The 26,478-nt window shown below is 40.6% G+C and overlaps 1 protein-coding gene across 1 annotated transcript; it reads right to left on the bottom strand.

Annotated features, from left to right (window-relative positions):
- Positions 1 to 960: 960 nt before the first annotated feature.
- DAPL1 (death associated protein like 1) lies at positions 961 to 26,478 on the bottom strand. Its single transcript, XM_047772671.1, has 4 exons — positions 26,347 to 26,478; positions 16,009 to 16,096; positions 10,074 to 10,134; positions 961 to 1,241 (listed from the first exon to the last, which is right to left on the bottom strand). Exons 1-4 carry the CDS (start codon positions 26,402 to 26,404, stop codon positions 1,125 to 1,127), a joined length of 324 nt encoding a protein of 107 aa, XP_047628627.1. The 5' UTR covers positions 26,405 to 26,478; the 3' UTR covers positions 961 to 1,124.

Raw genomic sequence — 26,478 nt, 5'->3', positions numbered from 1 at the left:
AAAAAAATGTGATTGTTTACTACTGTCATCTGAAGATGCCCCTGGCTATTCACATCTGGGTATATGAAGTGTGTGTGTGCGTGCTGGAGGGTAAGAGGGTTAGAGGAGGTTTGGTGATGACCACACTTTCCCTCTCAGTTCCACCTCCATTTAAAGGCAACTTCAATAGCCCAACCACAATGCCCTATAGCATCAGGATCCCCTAAGTTCTAGAGCATGGGCTTTGGGGACTCTGAGCAAATCTCCCATTGAAAGTAGAGTTCAACTGGAGTTCTGATTGTGGCTCAGCGGTTAACGAATCCCATTAGGAACCATGAGGTTGCGGGTTCGATCCCTGGCCTTGCTCAGTGGGGTTAAGGATCTGGCGTTGCTGTGAGCTCTGGTGTAGGTGGAAGACGTGGCTCGGATCCTGCGTTGCTGTGGCTCTGGCATAGGCCGGTGGCTACAGCTCCAAATGGACCCCTAGCCTGGGAACCTCCATATGCCGTGGCAGCTGCCCAAGAAATGGCAAAAAAAAAAAAAAAAAGAAAGAAAGAAAGAAACAAAGAAAATTGAATTCTATCTTCCAACCTGATTGTTTTGCTGAAGAGAATGTCTGTAGTAAATCTAATATTTTGTTTTTCCCTCACCAAACCTTCAAAACAAACTGTGTATTTGTGTGGAAAACTGGAAAAGACATTAACCTCGAGTGAAAACTTGAGTTTCTTAAGACAAACACACCAAGAAGAAGCACTCTTCACATGTACACAGCATTCTGGCCTTTGCAGAGCTCAGTGTACTCCCCTCTAACCTTTGCCCTTGAGAAGCAGTGGAACAACTCAGGGTCAACATCAAGGAGAAAAGAGCTTATCCAAGGAGTGGAGTGGAACTGTCAAGTATTCGAGATTCTCTACTTAGCAAAATTATACACATAAACATCAATGGGATCCTGACCAGAAGGAGCCAAGGCCCAGGCATGCATTGGATTTACAATTTTGGATGCTTTATTATCTAAAGTCAAAAGAGAAGATACAAAAGCTGTTTTATTTACCAAGCAAGTGGGCCTAAGGAAAGTTTTGGTCCTTTTCGCTAAGCTCTCAGACATTCAAGGCAGTTGGCTAGTTGGCTGTGTTTTACGTCCCAGCTTAACATTTGCGAGGCTGCTGAATAATGTAGATCCTTTTCAGTGGAGTGACCTTCTCCAGAGCAGGTCTGGGTTTTTGATGTGCCATGTGCACTATTGCTGGAAATTTATGGCTGAGCTAAAAGTGAGAAGGAAAGAAAAAAAAAAAAAGCATGTTGGATCTTTTTGGTCATAACACATTAAAATAGTAGAAAGCAATACAGCTGGTCAGGGGAATTTCATAGTTTTGTTTACTTCTTCAATAATATCTCTTCTTTCCATACCACTTCCAGCTCTAGACCCATGAGTATAGGTGTTAACCTGGCTTTTCCCTCATTAGTTTTTTCTAATGTTTAAAATTATAAAAATATGTAAGATAGTGTGTATAAAAATATATGTGTGCATTTATATGTGTTTTGATGAGACATTTTTAAAGGTGGAAATGATATCTTCCTCAGTCCTCTAATGTTAGCAATTATTCTGGTACTAATATACATGTATGGAATACTAAATGCTCAGAAGGCTGTTGGAGTACTGGAGACGGTCCTGGGTGGGGGTGAGGAACCCCTCAGGTGTCAAAAGATCAGAAATAACCTCTGAAAAAAGTTAGGAAGAGTTAAGCTTAAAGTTGAAACACAAGAAATTGCTATTTTTGTAGGTAAAAAAAATGGCCTAGTGGCCTCTTTATATGGTTCACTCTAAACAGTCTGGTAAAGAGAAGGCTGAGGAATGATTTATTAGCTTCAGGTAACAAAAGTTCTCAATAGTCATCTCTGCAGAAGACATCAATGAGGAAAGGAGCTTAAACAGATTTAAACTGACACAGACTGAGACTTTGACAATAAGAGGAATTTCATGTGGAAGAAAGAGATCTTATGGAATTCACATTAAGCTTACCATGGAAAGGATGTCCAGTGCTGAGAGTCGTTCAGACATAGTTATCCTAGGAAGAAAATCTGCCCAGTGGCCATTTTACATCCATTCCAATTCTTGGTTTTCGAGTCCATCAATTCAACATAAAGATTCCTAAGGATACCTTTCTTAGCTAGCAAGTAAAGGATCCCTCAGCTTACTAGGAATTTATCACTATTGAACTTAGATGCCCTTGCCTTGACACTCAAATCAAATAAAAGGGGAGATAAACTGTTCATGACCCCAAACATCCCATTGTTTATGGTTTGTTTGGGCTCTTCTAAGCCAAAGAAAACATATGTATTCTACATCTCTTCTCAAATGCCCCTGAGCTGTAGGCACACAGCATTCCCTTTCATGTGAAACTTGACTCCAGAAAGTTCTTTCTTCTTAGTATTAAAAAATTAAACACATTGGAAGAATATACACTGAAGTATTCACAATGATTATCTCTGAGAGATAGAATTACAGGCAATTCCTAGTTGTTTTCTTTACTTTGCCTTTCTTTCTCCAAAAGTTTTCTTTTACAATGAGAAGATAAAAGTTATATATTAATTAAACCCAAGGATGGTCTATGCTGGCATCCTGGTAGAAAGGAAGAAACATAATTGACGTATCGGTCATAAATATTGCTTTCTAATCTAAAAAAACAAGAGCTGGTGTTTTTTTCTTTTTGTCAGATCAATTATCATTGGGCCACATGACATGCATTTTATAGTGTGGTAAGGGCAGATTGTTTTGTTTGTTTTTCTTTCAACATTGGAGCCAGAAGGAAACTTAAGGGTCACTAACTTCAGTAGTTTTCTTCCAGACTAGGTATCTTTAGTGTTAGCTAAAACAGATGGATTGTTTCAGGTTAGCTCTAAATCACATTCAAGAAATTACAGGTAGAAAGAACAAACTTAAAAGTCAAATGTAACGTAAAGGGGGGTGAGAAAGGAAATGAACAAGTAACTCTGATATAACAGAAGTCTGGGCAATTAGCCCAAGGTGAGATGGGGCAGGATGACAAGTTGAGAGAGGAGAGAAAGCCACAATGTTGACTGTAGTTCTTAAGGTGTCAGAGTGATGATGGGAGGAGGTGGGAAAGGAAAGGGGAGAGAACTATATGTGAGGACATACTTACTGCTTCATTGTGTGCTAACTCATTATTCACTTTCAGGATTATCTCTACAATTCAGGGGCTACATTTTTTTTTGATCAATTAAAAAATTGTGATAAAATACATTTAACATAAAATTTACCTTTTTTTTTTTTTTGTCATTTGTTTGTTTAGGGCTGCACCCGTGGCATATGGAGGTTCCCAGACTAGAGGTCCAATCAGAACCGTAACTGCTGGCCTACACCACAGTTTACGGCAATGCTGGCCAGATCCTTAACCCACTGAGTGAGGCCAAGGATCAAACCTGCAACCTTATGGTTACTAGCTGGGTTTGTTAACCACTGAGCCATAATGGGAACTCCATATTTACCATTTTTTTTTTTAGCATTTTAAAAAATTTATTGCTGTTGTTGTCTAACATATTTCAGTTAGAACCAGAAATTTTGGTTTATATAGTATCTTTTACATTGGCTGAGACTTTTTTTTATGGCCTAGCACATAGTTATTGTTTTTTTTTTTTTTTTTATTTTCCCACTGTACAGCAAGGGGGTCAGGTTATCCTTACATGTATACATTACAATTACATTTTTTCCCCAGCCTTTCTTCTGTTGCAACATGAGTATCTAGACAAAGTTCTCAATGCTACTCAGCAGGATCTCCTTGTAAATCTATTCTAAGTTGTGTCTGATAAGCCCAAGCTCCCGATCCCTCCCACTCCCTCCCCCTCCCATCAGGCAGCCACAAGTCTCTTCTCCAAGTCCATGATTTTCTTTTCTAAGGAGATGTTCATTTGTGCTGGATATTAGATTCCAGTTATAAGTGATATCATATGGTATTTGTCTTTGTCTTTCTGGCTCATTTCACTCAGTATGAGATTCTCTAGCTGCATCCATGCAAATGGCATTATGTCATTCTTTTTTATGGCTGAGTAGTATTCCATTGTGTATATATACCACATCTTCCAAATCCAATCATCTGTCGATGGACATTTGGGTTGTTTCCATGTCTTGGCTATTGTGAATAGTGCTGCAATGAACATGCGGGTGCACGTGTCTCTTTTAAGTAGAGTTTTGTCCGGATAGATGCCCAAGAGTGGGATTGTGGGGTCATATGGAAGTTCTACGTATAGATTTCTAAGGTATCTCCAAACTGTTCTCCATAGTGGCTGTACCAGTTTACATTCCCACCAACAGTGTAGGAGGGTTCCCTTTTCTCCACACCCCCTCCAGCACTTGTTATCATATTTACCATTTTTAAGTATATAGTTCAGCAGCATTAAATATACTTACATTATAGTATAGCCATTACTAACTACCATCCACCTCCAGCATTTTTTCATCATACCAAACTGAAACCCTATGCCCATTTGCAAATAACACATTTCCTCCTCCCCCAGCCTCTGGCAACCACAATTTTACCTCTTATTGCCGTGAATTTGACTATTCCAGCTATCTCATGGATGTGGAATCCTGCAATATTTGTCCTTTGGTGTCTGGCTAATTTCATTTAGCATAATGTCTTCCAGGCTTATCCATGTTGTAGTACGTGTCAGAATTCCCTTCCTTTTTAAGGTTGAATAATATTCCATGGTATAGATACAGACTACATTTTGTTTATCCAGTTATATGTTGGTGGATACTAGGGTAGCTTCCATCATTTAATTACTGTGAATAATGCTGCTATGATCATTGTTGCACAAATATCTATTCAAATCTCTGTTTTCAATTCCTCCGGCAATATATTCAGAAGTGAAATTGCTGAATCATCTGGTAATTTGATATTTAACTTTTTGAGGAAGTGTCACACTGTCTTCCATAGTGGCTGCACCATTTTACATTCCCACCAGTAATGCACAAGGATTAGGTGTTGTTATTTTAACTAAGACACTTAAATGACGTTCTAAAAGCTCTGCTCAACTGCTCCTCAAAAGAGGAATGCCACAGGTCAGAATGGATGGGAGACTGCCACTGGGGAGGGGGGCTGTTGGCCATCTGTGAACTGGTCTGACAAAATTTAGGGGTGTGGAAAGTAACATAACATCTTTTCTATCAAAGGAAATCCTGATTACTCCGGTTTCAGCGGAAACACTCCTGCGACCCCCTTCCTCTTTACCTGTTTTCCCAGCAGCAATTTGTCTCAATCAGCCAACTGGGAAGAATGTTCACCCTGACCTGACCAATGGGAAGGGGGCAGGTAAATCACCTGCGTTAGGGATAAATAGGGGAGGGTCCTTTGTTTGGCACGTGCTTTTTGGAGTACCCACACCCTTCTGCAGAAGTAAAGAGCCTTGTCGAGATTTCTCCTTGTCCATGTGTCTCACTTTCCAACACTGACGACCTGAGCCAGAGTTATCTTAATTTCCAACAGGGGGAAAAAAAGAAAATCAACAGGATTAAGAAAATATGGGAAATAATTTTGGCAAGGATAATAGCCTTAGAGAAACTGCCCACAATTATTAAATTACAAATGTACAGGTTTTAGAGGGCCAGGGCTTTAGAGCAACATGTGTAAATACAAGAGTCAAGTTTTCTTTCTCATATACCCCATCTCTCAATCAGGAGTACCCTAATATAGAAAGACTTGTGGGTGGAGTCTATAGCAGGTCTACCTTCAGAACTGATGAAACTAAATATTTTACAGTTTCATTTCATTTACATGTCAACCCCTACATGCCCTAATTCTTTGTTGTAGATTTTATATCAGTGGAGATAGGAATATTTTATTTTCAAGTCTGAACTAGAAATCAGCAGGAATAGCTTTCCAACTTACAACCAGCTGTGCTTTAGTCTGACATCTTCACTTTGGGGACGCTTTGGATTTTTCATCAGTCTTTGGAAAATGATAAGATTGGTAGAATGAAAAGTATTTGTCTGACTCATTAGGGTAAAAGAATCTAGAGTAACCCCACCAGACAAACAATTCAAGGCCAGTATACATGTAAGGATTCTGCCTGGCTGTGGCTCCATCCCATAAGGGGCAAAATAGTGAAAAGCAGATGAATGGAACTTCCACATGGGGAATTTACCTTCATCTTGGTGAGCTGTGACCTCAGAACCTATATTTTTAGTTTTAGAAAAAAACTTGGAGAAGCATATAAAAGTCTTTGTGATTAGAGCTGGGACAGAAATTCTAGATGCCAGAAAATCAGTGGCAAGTTCTGTTTTAGAGCCTGAAGATAAGTGGTATTAGCAGACTGGCAGCTCTTCCATTCATCTTTCCAGTGTGTTAACTTCCAACTTGAATGTTAGCACTTAGATTTCCACACCCCGTTAAGCAAAGTGCTTAAAACAAAACATTCAGCTTGAGTCAATGAAATTCAAGGCTACTCCTACGGTGATGCTAATCCACAGAACAGGAGAAACCTCTTTAGATTTGCAGATGTCTTTGATACTTTCCTCTCCCCCAAGATCCCATTTCACCTGCTTCGTACTAACTCTGGCCAGGCTCACACTTCTGGCAGCTTGAAAAGCGTCCCCAATTTAATGAGACATCTGCATTCCACACTCCCCCCCACACCCCCACCCCCGCCATCTACACCATAACTCAACCCTGTTACTAATGTTTTAACTGGATGCTTTTATGGGATCAGAGCCATGTCTGCAACCTACACCACAGCTCATGGCAACATTGGATCTTTATCCCACTGATCCAGGAGAGAGATTGAACCCATGTCTGCATGGATACTAGTCAGGTTCCTTTCCCCTGAGCCACAACGGGAACGCCCTGGGAACTGTTTTTCAATCTCCCAAACCTCAAACCCTGGGCTGGTTGCAAAGTAGGGTATCCGGACATGAATGGCATATGGACAGGAACTGCCTGCCATGACTGACTGGTTGACAGAGCCTATGAATAGGGCTGTAACTCTGTGTTCAACTCTGAGTTCTTAAATTGGAGTGAGAATTAACATGGGTTCTGGGAACTAGACAAAATTCTAGCTGAGGTCATGAATGAACATTAATAAATGCAGAGGCTATGACCCTCATTTTGCTACTGTATGTCTTCTGGCCAATTGTATACTGTTAAATCTCCATGACAAGATATACTGTTGGGGGACTCACTATAATGCCGATGAAAATTTCTTTCTTTCTTTTGTCTATATCTCTCTTTTGTATGTCTTCTTTTTTTTTTGTATGAGGCTGTATAGTTATGTACTTTTCCATTAAAAAAAGTTAAAGTATAATTTATCCATGGTTAAATATATACCCTCTTTAGTGTTCAGTTCTATGAGCTTTCACAAGTGCACACAGTCTGTGACTATCACCACAACCAACATGTAGAACGGTTCCATCTCCCCCCAGCCTTCTTCCTGCCAATTTGCAGTCCCCTCCTCTCATCTTCTGACAACCACTAATCTATTTTTAGAAAGGCATTGGTCTTTCCAGGCCATGTTAAACTTTATTATGAAATCCTATTATGCTTCAGGTTGAATTATGGATTTGGGAAGATATTTCTTAGCTGTAAGGAAACACCTGGATCCTACCAACTTCCATATTTAGGACAGTCACTTATGGTCATCTTGGGACTTGATTTTATTGTTGACCTCTTATCCTGTGTCTGCTTTCCAAGTGATGCCCTTGTAGGGTATCTGCTTGGGGATGGAAGCTAACACGTACTGAGAGCTAACTCTAACTATACTGAGTCTTTTGTACAAGTTATATGATTTCATTTTTTTCTTTTTTTTTTTTTTTAATGGCCACAACCACAGCATACGGAAGTTCCCAGGCTAGGTGTCGAATTGGAGCTGCGGCTTTAACCTATGCCACAGCTTGTGGCAACATGTGGATTCTTAACCCACTGAGTGAGGCCAGGGATTGAACCTGCATCCTCATGGACACTATGTCAGGTCCTTAATCTGCCAAGCCACAATGGGAACTCCCATAACTTCATTTTATTCTCACAACATCTCCATGAAGTGGACACTATTAATCACATTCCCATTTACAGATGAGGAAACAGAAGCACAGAAAAATGAAGAAACCTGACAAAGAACACACAGCTGGTGAGTGACAGAACCAGCATATAATTCAGACTCCTGATATCTTCATTTCTTCTTCTTTATTGGTCACACCCATGGCATGCAGAAGTTTTAGAGCCAGGAATCGAACCCACAACACGGTGGTGACAACACTGGATCCTTAACCCCCCGTGCTAGCAGAGAATTCCACCAGAACATTTTCTAACCAGTAATACATGCAGTCTTAGCCACAGTCCTATATTAGCAGATATTGAGCTAAGTGTGAAAGGGATTTTTTTTTAATAGATAATAGTTGCTATTAAAAACATTTCTAACAGCACGTCATTTCACTGTCTTCTTATGATTTCTAAATATAACTAACTTATTATGATTGTTGTTGCCATTGGATTACTTTATCATTGAGATACAGAAGTGATATTTTTAACTGAAAGAGAAAGAACAAATTTATATCAGACACGTGCACATGTGTCTATAAAAAAAATATAGACTCTGGCATCACATCTAATGTACATAGTCAACATCTACTGACCACTCTCTTCAACTGCTTAATTTTGGGTTAACATGTATTTAGAAAAACATGACTATTCCACTTAGTTCTAATATAGACATTCTCTTGCTCCTGAGGAAGAGGCGTTTAGTGAGCAGGAGCAAGAGAATGTGGTTGGCAGGAGTGGGCAGCCTGGCCTGGTGGGTCATCATCCCTCCCTGCCCTTCTTCTAAAGCCAGAAATGCAGAGTCACCTACAACCTCCCCTCCAGTCTCTCTGATGGGAGAACCAAGCCCCACAACACAGCGGTGCCCCGAGTCACAGCAGTGACAACATTGTCACTTGGGAAGCTTCTGTAGCTATCTCCAGTCATCAAGATCTTGCCTGGTATTCCCTGCCTCACGGACTTTCAGACATACCTTTTCATTTCACTGCCTTAAAACCGCTGCTACTAATCAGGACAGAGTGCAGACTGGTTACTCTGGCAGACATTGTTCTAAGAGCTTCCTGTGTGTGAATCTCATTTATTCCACACAACCACCAACTGAAGTACATCCTCTTCCTTATCTTCCTTTTACAAACAAGTCAAAGGCTCAGGATGAGTAACTTGCTCTAGGTCTTAGAGACAGGAAGTAGAGAAACCAGTGCCCAAGAGGGGTCCCAGAAGTCTAGCCACACAGTTTCTACTCTCCTCTTTTTTCAGACCCCTCATTTGGCAGTAACAGCAGGTCTTCCTTCTACAAAGGATGTCTGGTCCTATCCCTTCAAGGGGGGCGGCAGGAGTGGTTCTTCAATGTCTGAATTCAATGAATCTGCCCCTAGAAATAGAAAAAGGACCTCACTCGGCTTACTTACAATATTTAAAAACAAACTACTGGATCCAAAACTAGACCACTCTCTATACGGAAAGACTTTTCTGAGTTCCTAAAGCTACTTAGAAAGGGTTCAAGATATAGAAATAAAAATACCAATGGTCAGCCACCTTTATAAATAGACATTACTAGATAAAGCCAGTCTGTGCCCAGGCTTCCTCCAGCCCTAAACTGGGCAGCCCTCCACAAGCCAGCCTGGCCTCAGATCAAACATTTTCTTATGAGAATGCAGGGGTGGTGGTGGGGTGGGGGTGCGGGGAGGTCAAAAGGGACTGAGTTCCCAATACACAGGCTGCCTTTTTTATAACAACACGCCAACATTCCCAAGAAATAGTTGGGCTGGCAAAGTAAAGTTCTGCCAATTAGATATCATGATTTTTGTTTTATTTTCTATCTTACCGTTGAAATGATTTATTAAATTGACACCAGGAATTTGGAGGATCAGCTTTTCTCATCAAAACCACTTCATGTTCCTTGAACTGAGAGCAGATTCTTTCACAAGGCCATCAAACCTCTGAGTTGGAAAAAACCTCCTTGGTCATCAGATCATTCACCCATGCAGCCTGACATGTGGGGTGAATCCCGGCTGGGAGCTCCCGGGATGCACCTTACCCACGGCTCACCTTCTCCAGCGTGTCATTCAGGGCATCCATCGTCTGGATTTTGGCAACATTTGCAATGGCGCTGTGAAGATGGAAAGAAACTTCATATAAAACTGAAACCTCCCCACTAACGGGGCTAAATGATTTATACAGAGGGTTTTCTACTTGGCCTTTAAGCTTTCACTCTGCTTGGTCACTTCTGGAAGACAAATAAATAAATAAAAATTTAAAAATCTGTTGTTCCTGCTCTGATGCAATGGGATCAGTGGCATCTCCATAGAACCAGTTTGCAGTTTTGATCCCTAGCATGGCACAGTGGGTTAAAGGATCTTGCATTGCTGCAGGTATGGCGTGGGTTGCAAATGTGGCTCAGATCTGATCCCTGGCCCAGGAACTAAAAAAAAAAAAAAAAAAAAAAAAAGGAGTTCCCGTCGTGGCGCAGTGGTTAACGAATCCGACTAGGAACCATGAGGTTGCGGGTTTGGTCCCTGCCCTTGCTCAGTGGGTTAACGATCCGGCGTTACCCTGAGCTGTGGTGTAGGTTGCAGACTCGGCTCGGATCCTGCGTTGCTGTGGCTCTGGCGTAGGCCGGTGGCTACAGCTCTGATTCAACCCCTAGCCTGGGAACCTCCATATGCCGCGAGAGCGGCCCAAGAAATAGCAACAACAACAACAACAAAAAAGACAAAAAGACAAAAAAAATAAAAAATAAAAAAAATAAAAAAAAAGAAAGAAAGAAAAATCCTGCTTGCTCTATATGCTCACATGCTACAACAGGCCAAACAATCATAATTAATATTTTTCACTTTTCGTTGAAGTACAGTCTACATGCAGAAAAGTGCACATACTATCCATGTATAGGTTGGTGAATATTCACATTTGAACACGAGTCAAATCAGTTGTCCCAAGGATAATCACAACCCTGAATTATAGCCCCATGTATTTTGACTTTGTCCTTTTTTTTTTTTTTTTTGTCTTTTTGCCATTTCTTGGGCCGCTCTCGAGGCATATGGAGATTGCCAAGCTAGGGGTCTAATTGGAGGTGTAGCCACTGGCCTACGCCAGAGCCACAGCAACTCAGGATCCGAGCCGCATCTGCAACCTACACCACAACTCAGGGCAATGTTGGATCCTTAACCCACTGAACAAGGCCAGGGATCGAACCCGAAACCTCATGGTTCCTAGTTGGATTCGTTAACCACTGAGTCACGACGGGAACTCCTATTTTGACTTTTTTTGTGCATTGTGAAATGCACCATGCAACATGGACTTTTTTGTGTCTGGCCTCTTTTCTCAGGAAAAGTTATTTTGTGGGAGACTTTCAATCAGGGTCGAGCCTACAGTACAATTTCTTGAAGGGAACTTTGCACTTGGCATATTTTTTTTCTGGATGGTTTATGCTGGTAAGCAGAAGTTATTAGGAAATGGACACAGATTGATGATGCTGAGAAATTTATTTTCTGTGCTATATTTTTCAAAAGCTGTTCTCCCAGAAGATGTAAGGGAGATGTTTGTCCATGAAAAGGAGGCAATCGTATCCTCCTTCATATACTCAGGAAGCAGGTGTAAAGAGCAGAGGTGAGAAGTTCCCGTTGTGGTGCAGTGGAAATGAATCTGACTAGGAAACATGAGGTTGCAGGTTTGGTCCCTGACCTCGCTCAGTGGGTTAAGGGTCTGGAGCTGCTATGAGCTGTGGTGTAGTTTGCATAAGTGGCTCAGATGTGATGCAGCTGTAGCTCCAATTTGACCCCTAGCCTGGGAACCTCAATATGCCTTGGGTGCAGCCCTAAAAAGCAAACAAACAAACAAAAGAGCAGAGATGACTTTATGGGGAGCTAAGGAGGCTTTAGGGCCTCTTACTGCACAGACCACCTCCAAGGTCCTGGGAGGGACCCCAACCATCTCTTATTTGTAATTTTGTATTATTTTTCCTTAAAATGCTTCCGGTCCCACATATCTATCCCTATTCCCGGTAAATAGGGCAAGAGAGAGCTATTTCTTGCTATTCAAGAAGTAGTAGTCCAGTTCCCAGCTTTTAAGGAGTATAAGAAAACAATTACTGTTGTTATTATTATTCTTTAATTTGGCTGCACCTGCAGCATATGAAAATTCCTGGGCCAGCCAGAAAGACAAAGACAAATACCATATGATATCACTTATAACTGGAATCTAATATCCAGCACAAATGAACATCTCCTTAGAAAAGAAAATCATGGACTTGGAGAAGAGACTTGTGGCTGCCTGATGGGAGTGGGAGGGAGTGGGAGGGATCGGGAGCTTGGGCTTATCAGACACAACTTAGAATAGATTTACAAGGAGATCCTGCTGAATAGCATTGAGAACTTTGTCTAGATACTCATGTTGCAACAGAAGAAAGGCTGGGGGGAAAATGTAATTGTAATGTATACATGTAAGGATAACCTGACCCCCTTGCTGTACAGTGGGAAAATAAAAAAAAAAAAAAAAAAGAAAATTCCTGGGCCAGGGATTAAATCTGATCTGCAGCCGCTGACCTATGCCACAGCTGTGAAAATGCCAGATCCTTAACTCACTGCACCACAGCAGGAACTCTGAAAACAACTGAATTTTTAAAGAGCGTTCCAATCACCACTTTATGACCCTCTAGGCAACTTTTCCTCCCGTATTGTTCAGCTAATGTTAGAATTAACACAAAGTCCCATTTGCTGAGAAATGAATAACTTGCCTATTGGTTGCCAACTAGAAGATTATTTCCAAGCTGTGACTCCTTAATTCCTGAGCCCTTAGCCCAGGCACGTTGACCAGTGTCACAATAAAAAGGGCTTATGCTTGGGTCAGGTTTTAGTAGCAGGATAGGCTTTCAAAATGAACCAGCTGGCAATTCAATGACAGTCTGGTGTCATTTACAGAGTGCTTCCTCTATTCCAGGAACTGTCCTAGATGACCCTCCATTCCTGAGGACTTAGAGCTTTGCTTTCATTATGTGATGATTATTTTTCTGATTCAGAAGAAATTAACCCTTAATGCCAAAAGGGCACATTTTGTAAAATTGAGGTATAATGGACATATAACATTGTATTAGTTTCAGGTGTACAACATAATGATTTGATATGTGTATATAATGCACAATGATCACTACAATAAGTCTAGTTAATATCCCTCACCATCCACAGTTATAAACTTTTTTCATGAAATGAAAAGTTTTAAGATTTATTCTCTTAGCAACTTAACATATACAATGCAGTATCATTAATTGTAGTTAGTAACGTATGTACCATGCTGTACAGGATGTCCCCATGACTTATTTATTTTATAACTGGAAGTTTGTACCTCTTGATCCCCTTCACCCATTTTCTACCCAGCCACCCATCCCCCCAGCTTTGGCAACCACCAACCTGCTCTCGGTATCCATATAAGCTTGAGCTTTTGTTTTGTTGTCCTGTTTTGTTTTGTTCTTTTCTTTTTGGATTCCACATATAAGACATATGGTATTTGGTATTTGTCTTGCTCTGTCTGATTTATTTCACTTAACATTATGCCCTCAAGGTCCATCTATGTTGTCGTAAGTGGCAGATTTCCTTCTTTTTTATGGTTCAACACTATTCCTTTGTGTGTGTGTGTGTGTGTGTGTGTGTGTGTGTATTACATTTTTGTATTCATTTATCCATTGGTGGACACTTGGGTTGCTTCCATATCTTGGCTACTATAATAATGCTGCAATTAACATGGGGTATGTATATCTTTTCAAGTTAGTGTTTTCATTTTCTTCATTAAACGAATTCCAGAAGAGGAATTGCTGAATTATATGGTAGTTCTATTTTTAAATTTTTGAGGAACCTCCATACTGTTTTCCATAGTGGCTGTACTAATTTATATTTAAACCAACAGTGCACAAAGATTCCCTTTTTTCCAGTTCTTGCCATATTTGTTATGTCTTGATTTTTCGATAATAGCCATTCTATATCAGTTTCTGGCATGAGCTGATATTTTATTGCAGTTCTGATGTGCATTTCCCTGATGATTAGCAATGTTGAGCATCTTTTCACGTACCTATTGGCTATCTATCTGTTTTTGGAAAAATGTCTCTTCAACATTTTTATGTTGGAGTTCCTATTGTGACGCAGAAGGTTAAGAATCTGACCAGTATCCATGAGGATGCAGGGTTCAATCCCTGGCCTTGCTCAGTGGGTTAAGAACCCAACATTGCTGTGAGCTGTGGTGTAGGTCCCAGATGCGGCTTGGATCTGGTGTTGCCATGGCATAGTTCGGCAGCTGCAGTTCAAATTCAACCCCTAGCCTGGGAACTTTCAGATGCTATTGGCACAGCCCTAAAAAGCAACCCCTCCCATTTTTATGTCTATTCTGATTTTAATTAATTAATTAATTAATTAATTAATTAGGGCCACACCCAAGGCATCTGAAAATTCCCAGGCTAGAGGTCAAATTAGAGCTGTAGCTGCTGGCCTACACCACAGCCACAGCAGCACTGGATCCTGAACCCACTGAGTGAGGCCAGGGATCAAACCTGCATCCTCATGGATACTGGTTGGGTTTGTTACCAATGAGCCACGATGGGAACTCCTGTTTTGCCCATTTTTATGTTGGCTTGTTTGCTTTTTTGCTACTGAGTTGTATGAGTTCTTTACATATTTTGGATAGAGCATTTCATTTTAACGTAGAAAAATCCTCAAAAATTTCCTCCCCAGAAATTGAGATGAAAACTTTTAAAGTGACGTAAAAAGTAATTTTATATGAAAAAAAGCCTAGAGACATTCCATAGCCTATTTCCCTCCAAGTTTTCTTTCTGAGACTTAACTGTTTTAGCTCTTAAGGACATACCAGAGCATCCTCTAATGAACCCCTTCTGAATCACTCATCAACTCATGGAAACCATCCTGAAAGAGATGGAAGAGCCAGTTTTGCAGGTTTATTTCTTGGTGAAGGCACTACTTTACTTACCCAAGGTATAGAGAGGGTGGGCCATGTGTGCCTGGGATCTAGCGCCCAGATCTCTGCTTAGCTCTGAGAATAGTACAGTGTGTCAAGGTTATGGTGGAAGGAACAGGGAGAAACCAACCTCAGTATCCAAATGCCTTCTGACTGTGCTAAATATAGTGGCCATTATTTTCTAAATAATTGAATGATGAATTTTAAAATAATAAAAATCATTTATTTTTAATAGATTTGCTTTAGCAGAAAGCATATTATAAAAACAGGGTAGGTTTAGGGATAGCACTTTAGAGGCTAATGTGAAAATAAGATATATGAACAAGAGTCCTGTTTGGATGCTTTCAGAACTGTACTTTTTATTTTTATTTATTTATTTAGTCTTTTTTTTTTTTTTTTTTGCTTTTTAGGGCTGTACCCGTGGTTAGGGGTCAAACTAGAACTGGAGCTACAGCTGCTGGCCTATATCGCAACCACAGCAGCACCAGATCTGAGCTGTGTCTGCGACCTACACCATAGCTCACCCCAATGCTGGATCCTTAACCCACTGAGCAAGGTCAGGGATTGAACCCAAGTCCTTATGGATACTAGTTGGGTTCATTACTGCTGAGTCACAATGAGAACTCCTGGACTTTTTATTTTTCATTGAAAAATACTTGATTTATAATGATGTGTTAATTCTGCTGTAGAGCAAAGTGATTCAGTTATACATATATACACCTTTTTTTTTTTTTTTTTTTTTTAAAGTAGGAGGCAGCTGGGCTGCTGTAGAAAGGAGGAGGATGGGCAAAGAGAGTCCCCCAGATGGTAGTTACCTTCCCCCATGCTTCTTCCACTGCCCCATCTTGACTCCCCCAACCCCCACCCCACCCCATCCTACCCCACCTGCCAGCTGTCTCTAACTCTGGTTAGCAAGTGCCTAGGGAGCCTTGGTTTATTCTAAGATACAGCGAAGCCTCTAACTTCTGGAAGTAGAGTCATTTAAAACTCCTCAAGGTGAAGAAGGAAAAGAAATTAAGCAATTCCCTACCTGGTTTTCTCTAATCCTGTTCTTTTGGTGTGTCTCTCCAAGATGCCAATTTCTTGTTTTTTGGAAATTCGTTTTCCTCCAGCTTTTACTGTAAACAAATAAGCATCAACAGGGTGTCACAGAGCAGCAAGAGAAGGTTTGCTTTGTTATTCAAGGTATGAATTCAGATCTGAAGATTTCAGAAATTATTTTTTGAAGAATTAACTTTGATCTAAAATTCATTTTGTGGGGCAGCGGAAACGAATTTGACTAGTAACCATGAGGATACAGGTTCAATCCCTGGCCTCGCTCGGGGGGTTAAGGATCCCGAGTTGCCGTGAGCTGTGGTGTAGGTCACAGATGCACCTCGGATCCAGCGTTGCTGTGGCTCTAGCATAGGCCGGTGGCTACAGCTCCTATTGGACTCCTAGCCTGGGAACCTCTATATGCTGTGGGTGGGGCCCTAAAAATACAGTAATAATAATAATAAAATAACATAATAAAAAGTTACCCTGAACTAACATAACAGAAGAAAAAACATTTTGGTCAGGGAGAGAGAAAAGGGCTAAGGTTTGCTTGTTGGTGTTTGGAGAGGTGGAACTGAGGCTAAAAAAAGCAGAGGTATTTATACCTTCAATTTGGGGAGGAAATAACATGCTCCCTTTCACTGAAAAACATTTTTTCTTTTTTCTTTTTTTTTTGTCTTTTTGCCTTTTCTTAGGCCGCTCCCACGGCATATGGAGGTTCCCAGGCTAGGGGTCGATTCGGAGCTGTAGCCGCCGGCCTCCGCCAGAGCCACAGCAACGCAGGATCCGAGCCGTGTCTGCAACCTACACCACAGCTCACGACAACGCCAGATCCTTAAACCACTCAGCAAGAGCAGGGATCGAACCCACAACCTCATGGTTCCTAGTCGGATTCGTTAACCACTGCGCCACGACGGGAACTCCTGAAAAACATTTTTTCTTATTACAAAGCCAATTACATTTTTCATGATAGCAACCAATGATTACAACATGACCCTCCTGTTTTCCCACGAGATTAAAATTTGTGCAAGGCTTGCAAATTTTTTTTCCAACCAAAGCTTTCAAAAGCTAGACTGGAGAATGAGCCAAAAGTCAGGGCATGCGGTGATAATAAGCATTTAACTCAAGAGAGATGCTTCTGATCCCACCAGATACCCACTTCCATCCCAAACTCCAAACCTTCCCAGATGTTCTAATGAGTAATTAAACTACATTAATAATCCTGCCATTCAAGAGATCAATTAGTGTTAATTAGGCTACAGATGACCTAACAGCAATTCAAGTGTTTAACAATGTCAGATGAAATCAACTTTTGAAAAGGAACAACCCATTTTAGATTGCAAGTCAAAGCAAATACTTTTTTCTGTTCCCAAGAAATCTGCACATCTGAAATCTGACAAGTTTGAATGAGAAAAAGCTAAATGGACATTGATTTATTTGAACCTATTAATTCTTTTTATGGAAATGTGAGATCAGCAATGTTCTAAAACTGGCTTCAATAGAGTGAAAAATAGGAAAACCTATTCTATTTCTTAATGCTGATGTGAACTGACTTCATCATTTTTCTTTTAAAATTATTATTTCAGTCATTTTTTGATTATGTAATAGTACCTGTATAAAGCACACAATTCAATTCAAAAAGCATGAAAAGGTTTGCAGTCTCCCTTCTACCATTATTTTTAGGCCTCCAGTTCATCTCCCTGGATACTGCGAATGTTACAAATTTCTCATGTATTCATGTATAGATATTTTATACATATATATTATTTTTTAAATGGCAGCATAAGATACACAGTGCTCTACATCTTGTTTATATTTTTCATTTTGTCTCATATTTTGGAGTAATTTTCCAAATGATATATACAGAGAGAATGCCTAACTTCTGCTTGAAATATTTATTATATAAATATTCTGTGTTTACCTAACCCATTTCCAAATGTTGGACATTTTAGATGTTTCTAATTTATTGCTATCACAAATAATGCTGCAATGAATATCCTTTTATATACATAATTTTGCACAAGTGCAAGTATATCCATGGGATAAACTCCTAGAAGTGATCTTCTAGTTAATTCTTAAGACTATGTGCATTTGGGAGGAGATCCCATCGTGGCTCAGTGGAAATGAATCTGACTAGCATCCATGAGGATGCAGGCTCAATCCCTGGCCTTGATCATTGGGTTAAGGATCTGGTGTTGCTATGAGAAATGGTGTAGGTCGAAGATGCAGCTCAGATCTCAAATTGCCATGGCTGTGGCATAGGCCAGCAACTACAGCTCTGACAATTCAACCCCTAGCCTGGGAACATCCATATGCCATGGGTGTGGCCCTAAAAAGACAAAAATATTTGGAATTTTGTTAAATCTTACCAAATTGTCTTTCATAGAGGTTGCCCCAGTTTACAGTCTCACCAGCTACAATGACAGTAATTGTTTCCCCACACTTCAAGCAAAAATGCAAACTAGAAAATGTTTGGTTTTGTTAAGTGTTAAGAAAAAGGTAATTTGCATTTCTTACATTTTGTTAAAAGTTGAGCTTGTTTCTGTAGTTTCAGTATTTTCTTTTTATAAATTGTTCACTTTTTTTTTTTTGTCTTTTTAGGGCCACACCTGAGGCATATGGAGGTTACCAGGTTAGGGGTCCAGTCGGAGCTGTAGCCGTTGGCCTATGCCAGAGCCACAGCAACTCAGGAACTGAATAACATCTGCAACCTACACCACAGCTCATGGCAATGCCAGATCCTTAACCCATTGAGCAAGGCCAGGGATCAAACCAACGTCCTCGTGGCTACTAGTGGGGTTCGTTAACCGCTGAGCCACGATGGGAACTCCTGGTCCATTTTTTTCCTGTTGGTCTTCTGTTCCATTAATTTCTCCATCTGTTTATCTGCCATTATAACTCTATTTTAATGACTGTGGCATTATATTTTAATTTTAATAATCCTTCTTTGCTATACTTTGCAGAATTTGACTCCTTACTCTTTTTTTTTTTTTTTTTTTTGCTATTTCTTGGGCCGCTCCTGCGGCATATGGAGGTTCCCATGCTAGGGGTCGAATCGGAGCTGTAGCCACCGGCCTACGCCAGAGCCACAGCAACGTGGGATCCGAGCCGTGTCTGCAACCTACACCACAGCTCACGGCAACGCCGGATCGTTAACCCACTGAGCAAGGGCAGGGACCGAACCTGCAACCTCATGGTTCCTAGTCGGATTCGTTAACCACTGCGCCACGACGGGAACTCCTGACTCCTTATTCTTACTTACTGATTTTTCCATATGAACTGTAGAATAAGTTTGTTAATTCCTTCCAAAAAAAGTGTGCTGGTAGTTTTTCAATAGTCTTACTGGAAATTTATAGGTTTTTTTTTTTTTTTTTTTAAAGGAAAATTTTTATCTTTACATTCCTGGTAGCTCTCTGTTCCAGAACGTGGTATGATTTTCTATTGTTAAAATCTTCTTTTGGGTCCCTCAGTAACTTGTTCACATAAATCTTACACATTTATTATTAGATTTATTCCCTAAGCATTTTCTCTTTGTTGTTGCTGTTGATAAAGAGGGTCTATTCTTCCATTATGACTTATAGATTGTTGTTTTTGTGTTAATATTATTGATTTTATACCCAGATCTTACTGAATTCTCTTATTGTTTAAAATATTTTTGTTGATTCTCTTAGGTTTTCCAAGTAAAAAAATATATAATCTGTAAAAATTATAGTATTACTTTCTCTAGAATACCATTAAATAGTTGTGAGGTGAACATCTTTGTCATCCTAATTTTTAAGGGATTGCTCTTAGCATTTTCCCATTAAGTGTGATGTGTACTTAGTTGGATGGACACACACACCCATTTATAATATATATACTATATAATATTCAAATGTATTTCTCTCATCATGATAAGAAAATATCCTCTTTCTGTTTTGTTTGGGCTTAAAAATTACAAAAGCATGTTGAATTTATCAAATGCCCTTTTAGCATTTATGTAGTTGATCATATGTTTTTTTTCTCCTTAATGTGGTTAACTATATTAATAGATATAAAATTCATAAAGACATTAATGGATATTTTACTATCAAACCATCCTTATATTCATGGAATAAATGCTCTTGGTTATGCTGAATCACCAAGTTTTTATTGTTTTATTGAAAAAAATTAAATTAAAATTAATTACATTTATATTTATAAAGGCATTTCACTAGAACTTTGTAATGTTAAGGTCAAAAAAATGTTCTTTTCATCATAGTCTGCTTTAAATTCACAAACTCATATGCACACAAAAGGCATGTAAACTAATCAGGAACAGGAATGAAGTGATGTGGAAACATCTTCTGAATAGCCATGGAACACAGATGAAATAAACCAAGGGAAGGCTTTTCTGTAAGACTGCCTGAGAAGTCTCACTGTATGAGGGGTGGGGATCACAGCACCAGTGTCTCTTCTACCAAGAGGAATCAAGTCACAATAGCTCTAGATCTAGAGCTTGGGCCTTCAGTACCCCTCCCAACAGTATCTTTCAAATTCTCCATATGACAAATGCTTTTAAAATATGGAGTGCTCTAGTTGTTTTCTTATTAATGTTCCTCTTGTTTTCTCTGGTGCTGCTGTTTTTCACATTTTCTTCCACTGATTATTATTGCCAACTACTGAAGCACACTTGCTACTGTTAAAACAAGCAATAGTTAAAAGTGAGAAGACCTTTGGAATGTGGAGTTCTGTGCAACTCATTTGAAAGGACATGGATAATCTAGAGAATGTCCAGAGGAGAGTGGAGAAGGAGCCGTGTCATATGAGGAACTGGAGAAACTAGAAAGATGACTTCTGAAGAAGCAAAGACTCAAGGGGAGCTTATGGTGCCATCTTCAAGGGTCTGAGGTGTTGTCTTGTGGAGGAGTAATTGTTTCCTGGTGAGGAAATGTTATGCAGAGTCAAAAAGCCCTACCCCTCCAGAGCTCTGACCTTGAGCAGGATAGTTAAACTCCTCTGAGGCTCAGTTTCTGCATCCTTCAAAAAGAGAATAATACCAATTGTTCAGGTTGTTCTAGAGAACAGAGGTAACAGAAGCACTTGGTACATGGTAGGCACTTAATAATTAGTAGTTATTATTATTTATGTTTTTCCAGAGGAGAGAATGAAAACCAAATAACAAAAGTTCCACAAAGGTAGATTCTGGCTATGTACAACTGTGTTATTCTTTTTTTTTTTTTTTTGGTCTTTCTGTCTTTTTAGGACCATACCTGCAGCATATGGACGTTTCCAGGCTAGAGGTCCAATCAGAGCTATAGCTGTCAGCCTACGCCAGGGCTACAGCAATGCAGGATCCGAGCCACGTCTGTGACCTACACCACAGCTCACCACAACGCCGGATCCTTAACCCACTGAGCAAGGCCAGGGATGGAACCTGCGTCCTCACTGATGCCAGTCAGGTTCATTAACCACTGAGGCACGATGGGAACTCCACAACTGTGTTATTCAAAGTGAAGTAGATTGCCTATTATAAGAGTATGTCTTTGGCCCCTTAGTGTGTTAAGGAGAAGAAGTGTATCTGCCATGAATATTTTATTATTTTATTTTTATTTTGCTTTTTTGCTTTTTAGGCCTGCACCCATGGCATATGGTAGTTCCCAGCTAGGGGTCGAATTGGAGCTACAGCTGCCAGCCAACACCACAGCCACAGCAACGCAGGATCCAAACTGTGTCTGTGACCTACACCATAGCTCACTGCAATACCAGCTCCCTGATGCACTAAATGAGGCCAGGGATCAAACCCACATCCTCATGGATACTATTAGGATTTGTTTCTGCCGCACCACAGTGGGAACTCCCTGCCATGAATATTTTAAAAGGATTGTGGAGAATTTGGTAGAAGTTGAATTACATGATTTTTATTATAAAGTCTTTACTGTGATTCTAACTCTGCCTATCTACCTACAATAAAAAATCTATCACTTTCCTCCCTGTCAAAAGAATATAGTGTACTTAGAGGAATTAGATGCCAAAAGAAATTTTAAAAGAATGCAAATATGGCAGTGCTTCATCCATCCTCTCTCTTGCTCTCTCTCTTTTTTTTTTTTTTTTTTTTTTGGCTAGGCCCATAACATGCAGAAGTTAGGCCAAGGATCAAACCCATGCCACAGCAGTGACCAGAGCCACAGCAGTGACAACGCCAGATCCTTAAGCCACTGACAACGCCAGATCCTTAACCCACCAAGCCACCAGAGAATTTTGGGAGTTCTTCATTCTTAAGCACAATAAAACAGAGGCATTTAAGGGGAAATTAAAAATCCTCCCGTATGATTCCTACCTTCCATCCAGAAGCCCTTGAATCTACCCAGGGCTGTGGGCTCTAACTGATTTAGGAAGTATAAGTAAGCCATTCCTTGGATTTTCAGAGTACAGTTCTTGTACCACACTTGTTCTGGCAGGTAATGTCACTTGGTCAGCCATTTACAGTAGAAAGAAGCAGAAGAGAATCTCCCCATACCATAGATGGATACGCTGAGATATAGAGTAAGGCTCTCACTGCATTGGGGTGATTGAACCAGAGGGAACCAGTGTGTAGAAGGGTCATTTTCAAAGCTCTGCTAGGAGCACATCTCTCCGGATCTAGACAAACCACTGGAAATAAACCTTTGCCACCCAACACAATTGGATTCTTGCCCATTTTGCTTATACCAGATGGTCTGACTCATGGGACCTCTTTATGTCTAACTGGAAATAAATCAGTTCATTTAAATTTGTAATCATTTACAGAGGTCCATGTTTGGGACTATGCTGCCTTTTGAACTTTTATAGAAGAACCAACTGGAATTGGGCAAAACATAAAATGAACCAATTTAACATTTTAACAGGTCTTTGAACACAAATACACAAGATAAGACTTTAGGTTTTTTCAGTAGGCAAAATGAAATAAAGATAAAAAATGCAAGAGAGAGATTCCCTTTTGATAGTTTCATTAGAAAACCTTCCTTGATGTGGAGAAAATGAAAATTTGCTTTCCACTCTCTGAGTAAGGGTTACCCTCTTGTGGCCACTTTTGTAGTTTATAGCTTTTCAAAAGTAGACACTTGAGTTTAGAACACTTCTAGTCATTTTCTAGTTAAGATTTTCCAGACGTTTTGCACAGTGTTTGGTAGAGGGGAGTCAAGACAAAAACAAGCCTGCCAGAAAAACTGAGCTTCTTTCCTTCACTCATCAGTAGAGAATGTATGTGAAAAAGTCAGCCACCACAAAGGCTTGGGCAAATTCTGCTTTGTGACTTAGAACTTCCATTTGAAGATTATAATTAAAAGGTTAGATGCTTGCAAAATGTTTCCTTGGCATTGACAGTTGATTTTTTGGCAAATTCTAAGCTGCTAATCAAGACAAAAGAACTCATCAGGAAAAGCTTGCGAAGCAAGGAGAGAGGGCTTTCAAGCAGGAGGGCTTGGTTGGCATGGGCCCACCCTGCTGTCAATTCTCTGCCCCATTGCTCACCAGCTATGTGGGCACACCCCTCTACCTTGCTGACTTGTAGTTTGCTCCTCTGTGAAACAAGGAAGATGGTACATCATCGGTCTACAGGGCTGTTGCTGCGAATAGAAGGCTCTGTGCGGTGCCAGGCACACAGGGTTGAGTGAATAGCAGCTGTTCTTGACATCAACCCCCCTGGCCCCATGACAGGGACTCACAACCTCTCTCTGCCAAACGTCACAGATCAACTCCTAGAAGTTGACCTGAGCAGACTGGAGTTGAGAGAAGTAAGCCAGTGTTTGCTTTTTAGAAATGGAGACTGGCCCTTCTGTAGCTCTGATTTCCTCTATGGTCTGCATTAGTTTCCCCCTTGGGGATACACTCCCCAAACTTCCCTCTGTCTTTAAAGAGCCAGAAGCAGATTCTCTCTGGGGTTCAGTGGTGACCCCTCTGATGGCTGCATTTCATTTGTCTCAAACCAAATTAAAGAGTGTAGGGAATATAGACAAAAATTCATGAACTGCTGCTCTTTCTACTTCATCACACATGTACTTAGCTTCCTCGAATTCCCTTCTACTCACACATTTTTGGCTGTTCATGGAATGGAGTTCTTAGAAAACTGAGAGCGAGGAAAATTAAAACAGCAGAAAACCCAAAGCTAAGCGTCCTAGAGCCCAGGCCACCTCATGTTTAATGCAGTCTTGTTTCACAGCATAAATTTATAACCAGGGCTCGCAGAGGTGCAATATATTACATTAATATACATGAAAGAAAACCCACTGAGCACTCCACGTGTAGGTGGGAAAGAGTTACAGCTGCCTGACTTGGGAGTGGTTTCGTTTTTAACTCTGATGGGGCAGGCACATGTGTCTTCCCCATTGCCATTTCCTTCTGTTCTGACCACGGCAGCAGTGCCTCACGCAGCCCTCAAACATCGAGAGATCTTGCAATTGAAGAGAACTTCTTCTGACAGCTCTGTGTTTGACTCATCCTGCCCGCATTTTACGGAGATTAACATTCACCTGCTGGGTACCATCATAGGTTATCGCCTTCAACAGTCATAACAACCTTACACTACTGGTGGTATTTATTACCCCCTGTTTTAGAGTTGAGAAACTGAGGCTCAGAGACGTGGAAAGGAAGGAGGGTTTAAACCCAGGGCCATCCGATTCCCAAAGCATGTCAGACCTTTCTGGCCATACCATGTCTGTGGCCTACTTTTAGGAACCTGTGCACGGCCTATAAAAATCAGGTGAGATGTAATGGAATCCTGGCCATGAATTATTTTTGTTCCGTAAATAAAATTTTGTGCCGTGGCAATCTGGTTCATATTTTAAAAATGTAGCAAGTCAAGCTGAAGGATGAGGTTTCTTTGTTCCCTTGTCCTCAGTAGGGAGGCAAAAATCTGCCTTCATCTCCATTCTAATTATCCCAAACCTTTTATCTGTAGTGTCACAGTTCATAATAATTAATTGTCATGCCAGAGGCATTGTGACATGCTTGGTGGCGTCATGGTGTGCTATGTACACAGAGTAATTAGCGATCATTAGTGGTGGGGATGGAAAGTTACTGGTGGCTTCATTCAGACTTTCATTTGGTTAAGTTTATCTCTGTGTTCTTTGTGTATAAATGTCATGTAGCAAATCAGATGTCAGCTGAACTGTTTTCTGAAGGATGTGAGTGTAAGTGGTGGAAAGAGAAGGGTGTTTTCTTTGTCTTTATGTATAAACTCCTAATAATTTGCATCTATAGGTCTTGATCATTAGTTGGCATCGTTATCTTTATATGGAGATAACATTAAATATTCCTAAATCCAATTACAAACATAAGATGTCAGGCATCTGCCATAGGAGACTAGGGCATGGTGCCAAGAAGAGGAAACTCAGAATTAGCAGTAAAAATCCTGACCCTTTTCTGCTGGGCTGCCCACCAGAAAGCCACTGAACCTTGTTTCAGTTTTTGATGCTCTATGAAGGTTATACCTGCCATCATCCTCTCCATTAAAGATGACTGAAATAACCTTGGCTTAGAGGATCCAAAGAATTATACCACTAAGTAAGTTTTGTTAATGGAGAAAGGCAAGAACAAAGCGGTCAAGCTCTTGAGATCTTAAGGAGAAAAAGGAGAAAGGCAGTTGAAAGAACATAAAACTGGCTAAAAATAGGCCTGCATGCCTCAGCCAACCTATGCAAACATATGGTTAAGTACAATAAAACTAATTTCCATATTTCAGAGAGTTGATATAAATAGAATACATTAAAAAAATAAGAACTGTGGATGCTTTGCAGAATACCTTGATAGCTCCCTTTTCCAGTCAGTCCCTTTCATGCTTGTGTCCTTATTAAAAAGTGCTCCTCAGCTTGGTGACAGACAAATGACATCACTGATAACACTGCTCAACCACAAAGCCTGAGGAGGGAGCAAGAAATTGGGCTGCTGTCCTCTGGGTGGAAGCAGGTTTGCCTAGGCACAAAGTTGGATGATGTACAGGCATCTTGGGGAGACTGAGTCTGAAAGCTGGAACCTCTAGGGAGGAAAGTTTCCATGGCAGCAAGTCACCTTCCAGGTGTGCATGGGTTGCTCACCTATAGTCAGGGAAGGAAACTCTCCAAATTCTCCACCAGTTCCTTTCCACAAACACCCAATCCCTTATATATAATTAGGTTTTAATTCAATCAGGCCCTGACAAATCCCCAGATGCTTTTTAAACACAAGCCCCAAGTATCAAAGACATAGGAGGAGATCAGGGTGCCGGAAGTTAAAGTAGCAATGTGAGGTTGAGAACCTCTGCTCTGTGGGAGCGGCACCTCTGTTGAATGCATTGATGGGGCGGTAGCAGCAGTGGGGCCTTGCTGTCCACAGGTCAGAGGGCTAGCGGGCAGCCTACCTGCAGGAGGATGCCCCCCTTTCAGGGGGGAGAGCTGGACTTGTACTTCATTTGCCATAGCGCGTGCCAATGCCGGTGCTCTGGAGGCTGAGTGCCAGCTGCAGCTGCCCCACTGCACCCAGGCTTTATATG

This window comes from Phacochoerus africanus, chromosome 3, assembly GCF_016906955.1.
Source record: "Phacochoerus africanus isolate WHEZ1 chromosome 3, ROS_Pafr_v1, whole genome shotgun sequence".
NCBI lineage: Eukaryota > Metazoa > Chordata > Mammalia > Artiodactyla > Suidae > Phacochoerus > Phacochoerus africanus.
The sequence above is the reverse complement of the archived record's forward strand: the minus strand, read 5'-3'. Positions and strand labels throughout refer to the sequence as shown.

Bases quoted from the DNA above. Each gene is read 5' to 3' on its own strand.
- DAPL1 (XM_047772671.1), bottom strand. From the start codon at position 26,404: ATGGCAAATGAAGTACAAGTCCAGCTCTCCCCCCTGAAAGGGGGGCAT. The intron at 16,097-26,346 runs GTAGGCTGCCCG...ATTTGTTTACAG, and splicing joins AGGGGGGCATCCTCCTGCAG to TAAAAGCTGGAGGAAAACGA. The intron at 10,135-16,008 runs GTAGGGAATTGC...CCATCTTCACAG, and splicing joins ACAGGATTAGAGAAAACCAG to CGCCATTGCAAATGTTGCCA.